Source organism: Aethalodelphis obliquidens, unplaced genomic scaffold (genome assembly GCF_003676395.1).
Source record: "Aethalodelphis obliquidens isolate GAN/ISIS:26980383/991018 unplaced genomic scaffold, ASM367639v1 scaffold89, whole genome shotgun sequence".
NCBI lineage: Eukaryota > Metazoa > Chordata > Mammalia > Artiodactyla > Delphinidae > Aethalodelphis > Aethalodelphis obliquidens.
The window spans coordinates 1580430-1597093 of NW_020838033.1; the positions used below are offsets into that span (position 1 = coordinate 1580430).

General features: G+C 48.7%; 1 protein-coding gene across 2 annotated transcripts; it reads left to right on the top strand.

Moving 5' to 3' along the window:
* Positions 1-5095: 5095 nt before the first annotated feature.
* PHB1 (prohibitin 1) lies at positions 5096-15922 on the top strand. Of its 2 annotated transcripts, none has more exons than XM_027094341.1 (7): positions 5096-5191; positions 6361-6475; positions 8228-8389; positions 10749-10891; positions 11034-11150; positions 13338-13433; positions 14781-15922. In XM_027094341.1, the coding sequence occupies exons 2-7, from the start codon at positions 6388-6390 to the stop codon at positions 14991-14993; spliced, it is 819 nt and encodes a 272-aa protein (XP_026950142.1). In that variant the 5' UTR covers positions 5096-5191; positions 6361-6387; the 3' UTR covers positions 14994-15922. The 2 variants fall into 2 exon arrangements, with proteins under 2 accessions (XP_026950142.1, XP_026950143.1); XM_027094342.1 differs by lacking the exon at positions 5096-5191 and adding an exon at positions 5193-5268.
* The last annotated feature ends 742 nt before the right edge of the window (positions 15923-16664 follow it).

The window sequence follows — 16664 nt, forward strand, 5'->3', positions numbered from 1 at the left end:
CTTTGTTGCGGCACGCGGGCTTTCTTCAGTTATGTCGAGCAGGCGTACTCTTCGTTGCGGTGCACGGGCTCTAGGCGCACGGGCTTCAGTAGCTATGGCACGCGGGCTCAGTAGTTGTGGCACACGGGCCTAGTTGCTCCGCGGCATGTGGGATCCTCCTAGACCAGAGCGCAAACCCGTGTCCCCTGCACTGGCAGGGGGACTCCCAATCACTGCACCACCAGGGAAGCCCCCACGCAACCTTTCATGTCTAACTCCTTTACATCTTGCCCTAAATGTCATCTCCTCATGGAGGCCTCCTTGACCAGCTCACTCAAAAGGGACCCTTTGTGTCAGACACGGCTGGTTGCAGTTCCAACATCCATCCTCCCTTGCATCCAGTTCCTTGCTAACAAGAACCCCCATTGTGATTTGTTAGCGTATTAGGCAGTCATGTGGTTTAGGAGAAGCCAGCCCTCCCCAGTCCCAGAGGTAAACTCTTGGCTCATCCAATTCCAACATTGCAATGCCATTCCTTTGCCAATGACTTGTCTAGAAATAGGCAGATGATACAATTCTGCCTAATAACTCATAGGTGGATGTCTGGTTGGGTGCTTCTGGGAAACTTTACCTAGCTCTTATAAAGGGACCCAAAACGTGACATGTCCTTTTCCTGCCTTCTGACCTTTGGTTATTGCTGTGTGAGAACATTAAGCTTGGACCTTCTACAGTCATCCTGTGACCTTGCGGGGACAAGCATGAGAAAGAAAGTCAACATCTGAAGATGGCAAAGCTGAAAGATGGAAAGATTCTGCAGCATTGATGGCCTTGGTGAGCCACTAAATTAACCAACCCCAGACCTGCTCTCCCGTGGGACTTGTTATTTGATATATTTCTTTATTGTTTGTCAGTTGAGTCCACTTTTCTATTACTTGCAATCAAGGCCTTTTTTACCGGTTCACCGTCTTCCTGTTATCTGTTTGCTTCCTCATGAAGTTAGTCAAAATTCCATATCATTTATTTCTTTGTGTACTTGTCTTTCTCTGTATATACCAGCCTCCCTTTAACCCAGAATGTAAACTCCATGAGGACAGGGGCCTTCTCCATCTTCTGCATCACTTATCCCCAATGTCTAGCGTGACACAAGAGGCCTCCAAAATATGTGTTAAATGAAGAAAAAGAGATGCTTTTCTATAATTATTTGCTTAATTACCACCCTTCCCATGTTAGCAATGAGCCTGGCAGTAGAATCAACCTTCGTTTACTTATTACTTACAGATCACACATTCCCACAGCTTGGAAAAGCACTGGCTATGATATCATACATATCTGCCATTTACCAGCTGTGTGACTGTAAGCAAGTTACTTGACGTCTCTGAATCTTCATTTCTTCATTTCCAAAAGGGTAATGTGAAAATAGGGTTAAATAAGATTATGTCTTTATGAAGCAATTGGTCCACAGGCGGTGTTCAAGATGTATTTGTTCTTATCTTCAACCTGTACACCAGTCTGGGAAGAAGAGCTGAAGGGGAAAATGCTCTGTGTAGCAACAAATTGGATCCACTCCTAAAGCTGGTGCATCAGTGCTGCTCTGTCCCTAATTTTTGCCTCAGCACAATTAAATTCTTCCCAGATATCCTCCTCATTATCCTTATACTTCATCCTCCCCACCTCTCCACCTACAGCTAGCCCAGGTCCACACGATGCCCTCATGTCACGTGAGCTTTCCTGTTGCCTTTGCTTCCCAGGACACAGTGTGGGGAAATGGAAAGAATATAAGGCTTAGACCTAGAAGACGTGTGTTCCGGTCCAGTCTGGCTCTGACTAGGTGAGTGACCCTGAGGAAGGGTCATTTAACCTCTGAACCTCGACTTCCTTATCTATAGAGGGATAATAGACTGTAATGATACTCAAGCGGGATGCTGCAGATACACAGACTTGAAAGTTATAAAACATTCAAAAACTGATTTCTTTTCATATTTCCAGCATTCCTGCTCGTGAGGTTAGAATAGAAGCAGACAATACTAAGGCTATTCTTACAGGATTCCAGAGCATCCTGCCTTGCGTTTCCTGGCCACAGCCTGCCTAACCAGCTACTTCAACGCCCTTCATTATTCATTCATTCAGCAAATACTTATTGAGTGTCCACTGTGTGCCAAGCACTGTTGTATGTTCTAGGAATAGAACAATGAGGACAGCGGACTAAACACTCAGCTCTCATACAGCTTGCATTCTGGTAGGCAGAGGAAAAGACTGTGGGCAGTTAGGGCAAACCCATACCACCTGAAGAGAGCTGCCACGTGTATCTCTGGTCATTTGGCATCCCACTGGTGCCAAGTGGAGACAAAGAAGAGGGACAACCGCAAAAAAAAGAAAGAAAGAAAGAAAAAAAATTGGGCTTCCCCGGTGGTGCAGTGGTTGGGAGTCCGCCTGCCAATGTGGGGGGCGCGGGCTCGTGCCCCGGTCCGGGGGGATCCCACATGCCACGGAGCGGCTGGGCCCGTGAGCCATGGCCGCTGAGTCTGTGCATCCGGAGCCTGTGCTCCGCAACGGGGCGGGCCACGGCGGTGGGAGGCCCGCGTACCGCAAAAAAAAAAAAAAAAAAAAAAGAAGGGGGACAGAAAGGAAAGGAATGCAGGAAAAAGAAGTTGGAGGAATCCAATCATACTAGAATCCAGAAATGGGCCTGGTTTCATTAAAATTAAGTGTCCGTACACCACTTAGCTACCCCAGCTAAGAATGCAAAACAACAAATTAATTATGAGGGAATATCAGACAAACTCAAAATGAGAAACATTCTTTTTTTTTTCTATTTTAATATAATAAAGGCAAGGAAGGCTGAGGACAAATTAAAGGAGACTAAAGAGACATGAAAAATAAATATAGTACCTAATCTTAGACTGCTTCCCGTATTGGGTGGTGGGAGGGGGTGAGAAGACTGCTATAAAGTTCATTATTAGGTCAACGGAAAAAAATGGAATGCAGAGGGTAGATTAAACTTTTTCAAGTTACATAAAAGGATATGCTTATTCTTAGAAAATACAAAGAGAGAGAAGAAGAGAGGGAGGGACAGAAGAAGGGAACAAATGGTAAGATGTGAAAATGAATAAACAGAAACCTCATTTTAAATTGAGTCAGGAGGCCAGAAGGGGGAACTCTCACACCCTACCAACAGGTAGAAACCCAACAGGAAGAGATAGCTTTGCATCTCCAACAGGAAGAAGGTTACTACTTTACTATCCAGCAGGGAGAAGGAAAATTTTCCCTTTGCCTGAATTTCTCCTTGCCCAGCAACAGCCCAGTCAATAAGAGACTGTCACAACTCAGCCAATGAAAAGCCACTACACCTTCAAATTCCCAGTTTCCTCCAACTCTTTGTTTATGACAGCCCCTCTCAACTCCCCCTTCTCCACTATAAAAGAAAGGTCCTCTCCTTTGTTCTGCAGACTTGCCTGTGTGTTGCCATAGATTACGTGTCCAGAATTGCAATTCTTTGCTGTTCCCAAATAAACCCAATTTGCTGATAAAATAACCTGCTGTTTTATTGTTTTAGATCAAAAAACCAAATGGAGCAAATTGTTAGCAATAGATGAATTTGAGTAAACATGTGTTCCCTGTACTATCCTTGCAACTTCTCCAAATAAGACTTAAAAAAAAAAAGAAATGTCATCTTGCACCAGCCAGAATGACCATCATCAAAAAATCTACAAACAATAAATGCTGGAGCGGATGTGGAGAAACGGGAACCCTCATACACTGTTGGCGGGAATGTAAATTGATTCAGCCACTACGAAAAACAGTATGGAGGTTCCTTAAAAAACTAAAAATAGAACTACCATATGACCCAACAATCCCACTACTGGGCATATACCCAGAGAAAACCATAATTCAAAAAAACACATGCACCCCAATGTTCATAGCAGCACTATTTACAATAGCCAGAACATGGAAGCAACCTAAATGTCCATCGGCAGAGGAATGTATAAAGAATATGTGGTACATATATACCATAGGATATTACTCAGCCATAAAAAGGAATGAAATTGTAGAGACGTGGATGGACCTAGAGAGTGTCATACAGAGTGAAGTCAGAAAGAGGAAAGCAAATATCATATAACAACGCGTATATGTGGAATCTAGAAAAACGGTATAGATGATCTTATTTGCAAAGCAGAGACACAGAGTAGAGAACAAATGTATGGATACCAAGGGGGAAAGGGGTTGGGTGAGAGGAATCGGGAGACTGGGATTGACACATATACATTATTGATACTATGTATGAAATAGACAACTAATGGGAACATACTGTATACCACAGGGAACTCTACCTAATGCACTGTGGTAACCTAAATGGGAAGGAAGTCCAAAAGGGACGGGATATCTGTATGTGTATGGCTGATTCATTTTGTTGTGCAGTGGAGGCTAACACACCATTGTAAGGCAACCATACTCCAATAAAAATTAATTTAAAATAAATGAATAAAATTCAGTAGAAAATTAACCACCATTTTTAGACAAAAAAAAAAAAAAGGTGTCCACAGGACCCAGACTCAGCCCAACCCCTTTTTTAATTGGTGCATGAACCTGAATGACTCCCTTCCTCTCTCTGGGTCTCATTTTCTAGTCCAGGTGGTCTCTAAGGCTCTCTCTGGTCTGGCAATCAAGGTCCCACAACTCAGGTCGCTTCTAGATAGGTCTTTGGAAAGAAGCCAGCCCTTCAATCTCTCAGCCCACCAGTTACTTCACCACGACTTTCTGCAGCGTGCTCACCCGCCCTCTTTCATCAGCCCTAAACTTGCCCTTGCACTTCTCTGCCACCAGCCAGCAGGCCCAGCCCCTCCTTCCGAGGGCTTTAGCGCCCACCTTCTCGCAGGCTCCAAATCTGCTCAGGACAGGCACGTGCATTTATCCCTCAAGAAACTACAGCACCCAAAAGGCTTTGCGGCAACCTCTGGGCCTTTAGTACCACCAAAGAGAAAGGTTTTTCAGTGCGGGCCAGCCGCTGCATGGCTTTTTGGATATTGTAGTTCATCTGCGAAGAGCCCGGGAACTAGGGTAAGGCTGCAAGCCACCCTTCCCAGAATGCACAGCGCTCGTCCCCACCAATCGGAGGCACGGATCTTGGAAGGAAGGCGGGGAAGAGGGGGAGCTGCCCGGCGCACGCGCAATATGTTTGTCTGGGGAATTCATGTGGAGGTCAGAGTGGCAGCAGGTGAGAATGCAAAGGAATCGCCGCGACCCGCGTCCGGGCGTCTCCGCAGTCCCCCTCTGCACTCCCATTAACCCCAGGTTTGGGCGGGCGGGGTCCATGCGTGGGTCCGCCTCGTGTCGGAGGGGAAAGGGGGTGAGCACGGGAGGAGCCAGGGGTTGCGTAGAGTGAGGTAGGTGTGTATGGGGCCCGAGTGAGGAATAATCTAGAAGCTCTTAGGAATGGAAAAGCTGAGGGGTCGGGACTGGGCATCCTGGTCTCAGGAAAGATTTAAGTGCACGGGGAGAGATGAAGGTAGAGACGTTGAGGTCTGGGGAGGAGGTAGGGAGGCTGAAGTGGACGACGGCAATGGGGCGGAGCGAGACAAAGTTAAGTGCTGGAGCAGATTCTAGTGAGGTCAGCCGTGCTCGCGCCCACCCCGCCTCAGCCCCCCTACCCCGACCCGTGCCAGGGTTCTCCCTCGGGGTGCAGCTGTTTAGGGCCTTTCTGGCCCGATTGGTTCTCGTGATATGTTGACCGCAGAACGTCATTCTTAACGCCTGATGTTGGGAAGCCGCGTGGTGAGGAGTTAAGATGTGCCTTCTAGAATTAGACCTCTAGGTTCTAATCCTGGTAGCCCTCCTCATAGCTGCGTGAGCTTAGGCTCCTGGTGTCACTTAACACTTCTGTGTGCCTCAGTTTCCTCATCTGTAGTTATCTACTTCATACGGGTTGGTGTGAGGATTAAATATGGAAATTGCTGTTAGAAGACTACCTAGTATAAAGGTCAGCTATTATTGTTATTTTGTTCTTGGAATCACATGCTTTTCTGAACCAGAATTGCACAGAACCAGCCACGCTGCCTCTGTCCTGGGGCCTGACTGTCCAGGAAATGGGAGGGTGTTTGGTGTGGGGCTAAGTTCTCTATGGGTATCAAGCCCATGCCTCCTTCCAATTTTGAACCAAGGACCCCAGACCCTTTCTCTTAAGTAGTAGAGAAGAAAGCGCAGAGGAATCGAGTATACACTTATACAAGCTGCAGAGTGTTATTTATGAAATGTCCTTCAGTCGATAATTTAGAGCTCTCAAGAGTGGGGGAAGAAATAGCCAACTTGACAGGTACATGTGATGCCTCAGAGAGGGCTTTACTCTGAGGATTTGGGGATTGAATTGTTTTGTTTTTACCCACTTAGGTGTGAGCAGGCCCAGCAGAAGGAGACATGGCTGCCAAAGTGTTTGAGTCCATTGGCAAGTTTGGCCTGGCCTTAGCCGTTGCAGGAGGCGTGGTGAACTCTGCCTTGTATAATGGTGAGGCGCTGAGGGGTGGTGGGTCACTGCCCTTTGCCAGAGGACTTCTATTGGTCTTCATAGCCTGTGTGACACTCCTGTTGGCAGCCGCTGTCCGTGAATGTGTTTGTGACCAAGAGGGCTCACCTACGGCCGTCTTGCACCACACGGTTGCATTGTCATCAGGGCCTCTGTCCTTGTAGCCATAGGTTCTCTCAGAGCCTTTATTCACCAAGAGCCTCCCAGCCCAGCTGGACGTTTCCACCTGCTCTTGTGAATTTAAAGTGATGCTGCAGCGGAGTGCCAGGATTTCACTGGCCAGCTGAAATGGAGAGCTCGTTGGTTCTCTTCTGCCTGTGTGTGGAATAACTCAGCAAGGGTTTTAGCCCTTCGGTGACCTTGTCCTGAGTAGGAGCTTTGCTCTGGTGTGGTTGAGTCTTTCCAGAGAAAATATCTTTGAGATGCACTGCCCAGCTTTTAACAGTGTGCTGGGTGTTTAAGCTGGCTTTTCCACTTTTCTTTGTGACCTTAGGCAAGTCACTTTCCCCTCCGCAGGCCTCAGCTTTCTCATTGGTCAAGCCACAGGATCGAACTGCTTTATGTCTAAGACCCCCTTCACCTCTGATACTCTCTAGCTTTCACTGTTGGAAAGTAGCAGTAGATCGACCCACCTCATGTGTGACCCTGACAAGAGGAGGATTACTTTCAGAGTGAAGGTGTTTGGGCCAACTGTAATGTCTAAAAAGGCAGAGACAGAAAACAGCTGGTCAGAAAAGCCTGCTCTTGGGCTGCCCTGGTGGCACAGTGGTTAAGAATCTGCCTGCCAATGCAGGAGTCACGGGTTCGATCCCTGGCCCAGGAAGATCCCACATGCTGTGGAGCAACTAAGCCCATGTGCCACAACTACTGAGCCTGCGCTCTAGAGCCCGTGAACCACAATTACTGAGCCTGTGTGTCACAACTACTGAGCCTGCGCTCTAGAGCCCGTGAACCACAATTACTGAGCCTGTGTGCCACAACTACTGAAGCCCGCGTGCCTAGAGCCTGTTCTCCACAACAAGAGAAGCCCGTGCACCACAACGAAGAGTAGCCCCCGCTCACCACAACTAGAGAAAGCCCGTACACGGCGAAGACCCAACGCAGCCAAAAATAAAATAAATAAAAATAAAATAAAAAATTTATTAAAAAAAAAGAAAAGAAAGAAAAGCCTGCTCTCCTTCTGTGGCGCAGCTTTATACTCTGATCTTTTTGGCCACCCCTGCATAGCCAAACAGTAGTCACCATTACTAATTTCTTTCTGAATCATCAAGACAGCTCTGTAACCCCTTCAAACCTTAGAGAAACCAATCTATTGGAAAGAAAAAGTGGGGCCTTCCATATTTTAGGATCGCCATAGGGAGGATGCTGCTTCCGGAAACACTGAGTTAAATTGGAACCAGGATGGACTGTGGTAACAGTGAAGACTGGTGAGTTTTAGAAAGAAGTTTTGGGAGGTGGTTAATCAGAACATCAGCAGCCAGTTGTTTCAAGGAGAAAGGATGCTGAGGAACAGATCCTGTTACCGAAGTCCTTGGGAGGACATGTGGGATGGGAAGTGATTGCTTAGTTTTATAGCTGTTCAGAGGCCTCTGGAGACCAGAAGTGTAGGAAGAAAGAGCAGGAGAGGGAGACTTAATAAATGAATGGAAGGCACCAGCGATCTTCCAAAACCATGATCCTTTAGGTTAAAGGGTGAGGGGATTTTTCTGACCCGTCCTTATTCTTCATTCCTAGTGGATGCTGGGCACAGAGCTGTCATCTTTGACCGGTTCCGGGGAGTGCAGGACATTGTCGTAGGGGAAGGGACTCACTTCCTCATCCCTTGGGTACAGAAACCAATTATCTTTGACTGCCGCTCTCGACCACGTAACGTGCCAGTAATCACTGGTAGCAAAGGTGAGTCTTGTCTGTGGGTCAGGTAAAGTAGAGAGTGTCAAGGGCTGCTGTGGGATCCCGAACGGGTTGAACTTCTCGTAGTACGAATTCCTGGCATATTTTCCGTGAAGAGTTTTATGTGGCTACAGAGAAAGAAATATACAGGCGTACCTCAGAGATGTTGTGAGTTCGGTCCCAGACCACCGCAACAAAGCACATACTGTGATGAAGCGAGTCACACGAATATTTTGGTTTCCCAGTGCATATAGTTCACCCCATACTGTAGCCTGTTATGGGTGCAATAGCTTTATCTCTAAAGAAACAATATATATACAATACCTTAATTAAAATTACCTTATGGCTAAAAAATGCCAACCATCATCAGATCACCATAACATATAATAATATCGGGAAAGTTTGAAATATTGCAAGAATTACCAAAATGTGACAGAGACGTGAAGTGAGCAGGTGCTGTTGGAAAAATGGTGCCAATAGACTTGTTTGACACAGGGTTGCCCCAGACCTTCAATTTGTAAAAAATGCAGTGTCTGTGAAGCTCAAGAAAGTGAGGTATGCCTGTATACTTAAAATACGCACACAGTTGTACAAATTTAGAGAAATGAACAAAGATATATTTCAAGAGTTACATAGCAATCCAATTTTAAAGAAATCTGAGTGTGCCTTTGCTCCCTCGGTTGACCCTTCCCATCAGGTCTTGTTTCCCAGGGTGACTGTAAACGGATCTCCAGCCGTTCTGTTTGCCTTCACAGCTGACTTACCCTTTGCCTTGCTTTCCAAGGCCTCTGTTTCCAGCAGTGCTGCCCTCACGTTGTTATCTCACAGGCCAAGGCCCACATCCCTGAGAGCAATCTGGTCTGACACGCCACTGGCTTCCCAGCTGGAGCCTGAATGAATTGCTGTCATGGTTCTCCCCCCGTCGTACACATAGAGGTGCACAGGCAGTGGATGGAACGGCAGGTGCTGTCTTGGCCGTGACGTTTCTGTGCAGCAGGAGGAGGGGGTTGCATGGGTGTTGCTGTTCCTCAGCAGATGTTTGCTTTCTGTCATAGTGGCAGGCTTTGTGCTGGGTCAGAGGGTGGGGTAGTTCAAAGTTGACTAGAGTGGGAGCCTTTAGGAGCTTGGCCTAGCTAGGGAGATAGCCATGTGGACAGGCATTAGAGTGGGGCGCGGGGACTACAGCATGGAGGGGAAGCCGAGAAGAGAGCTCCTGTGAGGAATGTGCGTCTGCACTGGCACTTTAGGATGAGAAGTGCGTCGGGCAGAGGCGGGGAAAGGGTACGTTGGTGTTGACTGATCTGTCCTGTCGCTCCTGGCCAGAGAGAGGAGGAGCCTCCTGTGAAGGGTCTGGCCTGCCTGCTACATCAGAGGAAATCAGCGGTGGGTGGGGTTAATCAAGAAACATCATATTGTAACTCAAAGGCCTAGTTCTGAACTTTCCTCCTTTTTGGGATTTCTTTCTCTACTGTTTTGCAGTTGTTCTAAGGATACATTATACACCTATCTTCAAAACTTGATAGGAACTTGCAGAGATCAGGGACGGTGTATAACCATTTCCCACTCTGGTGCCTGGTTCAGAACTCATCTCATGGGCGTTTGGTCCATATGGTTGATGACTGCAAGCAGGCCGTGACAGTGCCTTAGCTCCGAGTAGGACTGCATTGTCAGGGGAAGTTGTAATTCCCTCCCTGGGTCCTTTGACTCGGCCAAGTAATGAGAAACCGCCCCTAGATGAGTCTGATAACCCCTTACATCTGTTGCGCATTTGACAGAGTGCTTTTATATCTGTTTCCTCCTTCGGTTTCTCCCAACATGCCTGGGAGGCAGATGAAATCATCCCCATTCTTACATGTGAGGAAATAAGCTGAGATGGGCTAAGGCTTAGTGATCCCGCATAATTAGTAAACAGCAGAGTTGAGGCTACAGCCAGGCCTTAGACTGCTTGTCTGCTGGGCCCACGGTCACCTCTCTGAGGCACACTCCTTCCTTGGGCCCCATTCACTGGGCCTTGGAGAGGCCTTACCCTAGAATTCTTGGCATTGGCCTATCTGTTTTCTTAAAATATTCAGTGTTCCAGGCATATCCATGGCAACTGTTAGACGTACAATCTGCATTTACTTATATCAGAGGGCATTCAGGACACACTGAAAAGCTGTCATCACCAGAATCCTTGGAGAAGTTTTTAACGCTGATGCTGTGCTGGGTTCTCTACCAAGGAGACCACGCACAGGTGCGCCTCACCCTCTAGGATCTGATAATCGGCAACTTTACTTATAAATTATAGCAAATTTGGGGTAGGAGAGGTCATAGAAGGCCACTTTGGTTTTTACTTTTAACTCCAGCACTCCTCCCCTACCCTAAGATTTACAGAATGTCAACATCACCTTGCGCATCCTCTTCCGGCCGGTTGCTAGCCAGCTCCCCCGCATCTTCACCAGCATCGGAGAGGACTACGACGAGCGCGTGCTGCCGTCCATCACCACCGAGATCCTCAAGTCCGTGGTGGTGAGTGAACAGGGCCTCAGCCTCGCGCCTCGAGCCCAGCCCCCAGGAGATCGCTAGTTGGCAGGAAGAGCTTGGCGGTGACTGGTTGGGACTCTGCTTCCTCATTATCCTGACCGGCTCCTCTGCCCTCCCTTGGAACCAGGCTCGCTTTGATGCTGGAGAACTGATCACCCAGAGAGAGCTGGTCTCCAGACAGGTGAGCGACGACCTCACGGAGCGAGCAGCAACCTTTGGGCTCATCCTGGATGACGTATCCTTGGTAAGGGTCTTGGGGTGCCTGCAGGGGAGGGTGCCTGGTTCCATATCTGGGTAGACACTGTGAGGTCCTACCTTCCGCTTTCCTCAATGAAGGCTTGAAAGCATGGGCCCTTCTTGGTGGCACGTGGCAGTCTCCTCGGGTTTGTTTTCAGAAGAAGGTTCTTTTACCTCCCCTGTGCCACAGACATTTTTCTTTTAACTTTTGGCCCTGACCACTAGACTTTTCACCTTCCCCAAACTGAATGTTCCCCCGAGTTCCCCAGGAAGTGATGTCCTGCTAACCCTGTTGGACACAGGCAGAAATTGCCGGGTAGAGACTAGAGAACAGCTGGGATAGTCTTTCTCCCTAGCACAGACCTCCCAGCCTGACCCCGAGGAATTTCCTGACACCTAGGGTCTAAAGCACAGTCAAGTGAGCTCTGGGACCTCCCCATGAAAGGTGACAGAGTGTAAATGAATGGTTCTGTTTCCCAAAGCCTGGTATGGGAGGCAGGGGCATCTCTGAGGCATAAGCTATCTTGAGACTGTGTGGTCTGTGTATTTATATGACACTGAATGCCGCAATGCAGACAGAAAGCAGTACAGGCAGGATAGCATTTCAGATCGAGGAGGGTGAGGGGAAGGGGTCGTGTTTCTGATTCTCTGGGGAAAATCATTTGGAGTGATTTGTTCAGGTAGCGAGGTAGAGTGTTTCCCATTCCGTTCTCCTGTGCGTCGCTGGGGAAAGGCGCAGCTTCCCCCTCAGCACCTGTGCAGCTGTTTAAACAGTAACATTCTACATACCCTGCGCTCACCCCGGGGCACTGCTCCACTTGCAGCAACTGCCTTCCAGCCGTGGAAGGGCTCGTGGGCTCCCTCTACTGGCAAGACGCCAGGCTGCAGCCATTTGGCTCCTTGGACCAGAGTGGTTCCTCAGGCTCTCCCACTTAGTGTTAAACACTGTGGCCGTGAGAACACACTAAGTAAAAGCCTGAGGAGAAGCTTGGCATTTTGCTAGACTTTGACCACATACTCCATTCTGGGGAAATGGGGGTTGACCACAAGAAACCATATCTAAGAGGTGTGAGAAGAAAATTAGGTTTCATGGGGAATTTGCTGCCCTCAGCTGGCCCTTTTAGAAAGAAATTTTATTCCTTAATTACGCATTTCTTTTTCATTGCTCAGGATTGTATTTTCTTTCCCAAACTTTGAACAAGAGTCCAGAAATGGAGCAGGCGAGCTAGAACAGCTGCAGTTTAAGAGTTAGGAGGGTTAAAAATTCTGGAAGACATTGGACTGGGATTTACTCTTCAGGAGAAGTTTTGAGCCGCTTATTTTCTTTTTTTAAAGCAGAGGTTGGGAGGGTAGTGGAGGAAATGAAACAAGTAGAATTTGGTAGCAAAACCAATGCTGTTATCCCCTTTATTCTTCCCTTTTAATAAAAAATATAGATAAATTAGACTAGGCATTAGTAGTGCTGAGATCTGTTTCCGTTGTTTGCACTGTCATTACAGATACATCACTTCAGCAAAGTCTCGGTCACTCGTGTTGTTAGGGAAGACCTATGCATAATCAGAATTTTAAACGTCTCCCGAATCAATATCTTTACCTGCCTTCTCTTTCTTTTAAACCCTTTATCAGAAGCACTCACACATAGGGAAAACCATGATTTGCAAAATCATGGTTTGGAAATCGTCCCTCTAGTCCTCTTCCTGTTTTGTGGTGGAGGTGCTGTGAGAAAGCAGTGGCCTGGTTAAGTCATAAGCAGAGAGCATCACACTCTTGAATCCCTGAGAACCAGCTGCATCCCTCACTCAGGGGCTCAGTTTTCCATCTGGCTTCCTGGGGGCTTCAAGCAGGCCATCAAAGGACCTTGGAAGAGCACTAGTCAGTGGTGGGGGTCCTGGAACCCACAGGTCTCCTCCCCTAGGGAGGTGGTCAATCGAATAGATACCTTCTGGTGCCCGTGGGCTGTGTTCTACCTGAGGGGTGCCAGAATGAGGTACAGGAGCACTTTGGGCAGCCAAGGATTCTGGGGTGTGAACTCAGGTTGGGCACGGATGTGGAGGTGGAAGGGCGTTCTGACCTCACATTGTCTCCAGCTGCTAGAGCCATTCGTGGCCTCTTCCTCCAGCGGCCGTGCGGGCCCTGCAGCAGCGCTGTCGAAGCCATTACTCTGCCTCATCTCGTGCTCACTCTCTCCCCTTAGACGCATCTGACCTTTGGGAAGGAGTTCACAGAAGCGGTGGAAGCCAAACAGGTGGCTCAGCAGGAAGCAGAGAGGGCCAGATTTGTGGTGGAAAAGGTGAGCACCCAGCCAGATGGCAGGGCCTCTCTCCCCTTTCTCCTTTGCTCAGCCTCCCTGTTTGCTGGGTGGCCTGGAAATTCATCATCTGTCATCTCTTCCGGGATCATCGGAAGGGGATTGAAGGGACTGTACTCCTGCAATTGGTTCCAGAGTCTTCGGGGTCTAGTCAGGGATATGTGAAGTTATGTTCTTAAATCACGGAAGGGTAATTTTTTTTCCACGTCCCTATGATCAAAAACAGTCTCCCACAAATAAAAATGTTTCTTCTGAAATATTTTCAGCTTCACTGAGAGGTCATTTTTAACTGTGGTTACATAGTGAAAGCTGACAGCAAAAGGGATCAAACGTTGCACCAGGTGCACTGTCATCACTGGGTTTTTTTCAAGCACTAAATCCATCCAGATGTGTCAGAGTGTGCTGGGACGCAATATAGTTGCGTAGGGCCTGGTCTTTTGGTCTTTGCAAAGGCGTATTTATTTCATATATTCCCTTCTCCCCACCACTAATTCTCTTGGATTTTTATTCCTAATCCAGGACACCTTAGTCCTTAGAATCAGGCAAAAGAGAGGTATATGGGTAGACATTTAACTTTAGAGAATATAAACTCCATGTGGATGGAGACTTATTTTTTCTTTTTCCACTTTTTTTGCCTCTCTCCAGCACCTAGAACATGTCCCAAACCATGCCTGGGATAGATTCTAGGTATCAATAAACATTTGTTGAGTGGACAGTCCCAGAACCTCAGTTGAACAGCTGTCTGTTCATCTCAGACAGGCTCCACACTGTGTTCTCCTCCCATGCTTCTGAAGGTCATGCATTGCAGATAGACGTCCTCCTGTTGGTAAGGGTAGGGGGAGCCAGGAGGCCTCGTTCTGCGTGCCTGAGTTCCTGGTCGGGAACCAGTTTAGCCCAAGAGCGACTTTAGGGAGCGTCCCGTGCCTGCCGCTCCTGCTTAGCTGCACTGGTTTTGATGAAAGTCGCTTTGACTTGGGGCTGGAGGGAAAGATGAGGATTAATTCCATCTTTCTTTCTCTCCTGCTTTCCTTGGCCTGGAGTCCTCCTGCCTTGGAGTATGTGGCTGGACTGGGTTGCTATTAATATTATTGAGGCCTTTAAAATAAGACAGCTATTTACATAGCCAACAGAAATATGTCCCTACAGTGGCAAGACAGGAGAGAGGAGGATTGGGTGGACAGTGCTTGTTGACCCTGTCTGGAGGGGGAGGTAAAGTCCCAGAGTTCCTTCGGGACCCGGTGAGGGTGCCTAACGTGGTCCTTTTGAGGCCGTAGCCGCCATCCAGCACCCCAAGATGTGATCTTGGTCTTTCTGCTTCCACCGCCGTAGGCTGAGCAGCAGAAGAAGGCAGCCATCATCTCTGCGGAGGGCGACTCCAAGGCAGCGGAGCTGATCGCCAACTCGCTCACCACTGCGGGCGACGGCCTGATCGAGCTGCGCAAGCTGGAGGCGGCGGAGGACATCGCGTACCAGCTGTCGCGCTCCCGGAACATCACCTACCTGCCCACTGGGCAGTCGGTGCTCCTCCAGCTGCCCCAGTGAGACCCGCACCTCCTGGGCCATCTGGACCACAGCTCCCATGATGCTCACCACCACCTTCCTTCTCCCGCCCCAGAATCACTGTGAAACTTCATGATTGGCTTAAAGTGAAGGAAATAAAAGTAAAATCACTTCGGATCTCTAATTACTTGATCAGGTGAAGCTCTTTCACTCTTCTCATTTCCATCCCCTTTTTTGATCCGCCTCCCTACCCAGAGTTGCCAAGTGCCTACGCAGACCGGCTTGGCTCCCGTCTTTGGGGCCTGCTTGGCGCTCCAGCCGAGGCACTGGCAGTGGGCAGAAGACAGGCAGGGCCATGTGTGTGATGAGCTGGGAGTCAGTGGGCGGCCTGAGTAGACTGGTAGCCTCCAGCCTATCTTTTATTCATGATTTGAGGAAGACGGCATGCGCAGCTGAACAACAACGAACACCGGCCTCGGTTTTTTCCAGTGGTTCCTTCACATACCCAGCTGAAGAGAGGTGCTGGGGAGGGTCAGAGAGGAAGCAATCTGTCTCTTACCATAGGCCGATTCTCTTTAGCTGCGGGGCCAGCGGAAGCACGGATTGAAGAATCTGCCCCTGTGAGGGTGGGTGGGCTGATTTGCTGCCCTACCCCCACCCCAGGGTCCTAAAGCTGGAATGGACTTGGATAATGAGAAAGCAGGCCTGGACCAAGATGTGAGTCCTCTGGCCTCCCTCTCCACCTCCCACCTTGGTGTCTCAAATACCCGGCAGATTTCCAGCTTGAAGGATTGCATCCGGCCGGGACTACATGGGCCTGCCAGAGACGTGTGCATCCGGAGTTCCTGGCTTCCCTTGTTCAGAGACTGCCCTTTCTAGAGGGCTCTGTGCCTGTGCCTTGAAGGAAACAACCACGGGAAGAAAACAAATGTGTGTAAACTGCTATCAATAAACGACACCCAGATCTTCCAGCTCAGTCTTACGGGGTTTTTTTTTGTATGTGTGTGGGAACCGTGGGATCAGAACAGAGCATTCTAGCAGTTTTTGTGTGCACGTTTGTATCGCCAGCTAGGACAGAACCTCCAGCAGGGCAGAAAATGCTTTGGTTTCAGAAAACACTTTGTGCCGTGTTCCAGATCCAGCCCAGCCTGAAACGAATCAGTGGTGTCAAGTGAGGTTGGTTGTTACGTGGGTTCTTAGGCAGTGAGGGGTGGTGGAGGTTCGTTAGCTTCCCCCGTGGCTTTGGGGGCCAACTGGAAAGTTGTAGGCCCGCCCCCTAAATGAGGGGTTGACAAAATGCAGGTGTGCCGAGCCCTCGGCGCACTCTGGTTAGACTTCTACATACATGAGGTGGCTTCGGGTGCCCTGCCTGTTGCGGGCTTGTATTGCTTATTCTGCTTTGCTTTGATGAAGGAAGGCCTTGGCCTTTGAAGGGGGGCCAGGTTTATGCACTTTGAGTGGTGGGGAGGGAAAGCGGACCTACGATTGAGAAATGGGTCATGCCAGTCACCCATCTCAATCCTTTTAGGAATAAAATGGAAATGACGTGCAGTGAGCACTCATACTGACTGCTTCAACCTCTGCTCTCGGTTTAATCCCCAGCTCACCACCTGGCCAAGGAGAATGGTCCTTTTTTTTTTTTTTTGCAGTACGCGGGCCTCTCACCGTTGTGGCCTCTCCTGTTGCGGAGCACAGGCTCTGGACGTGCAGGCT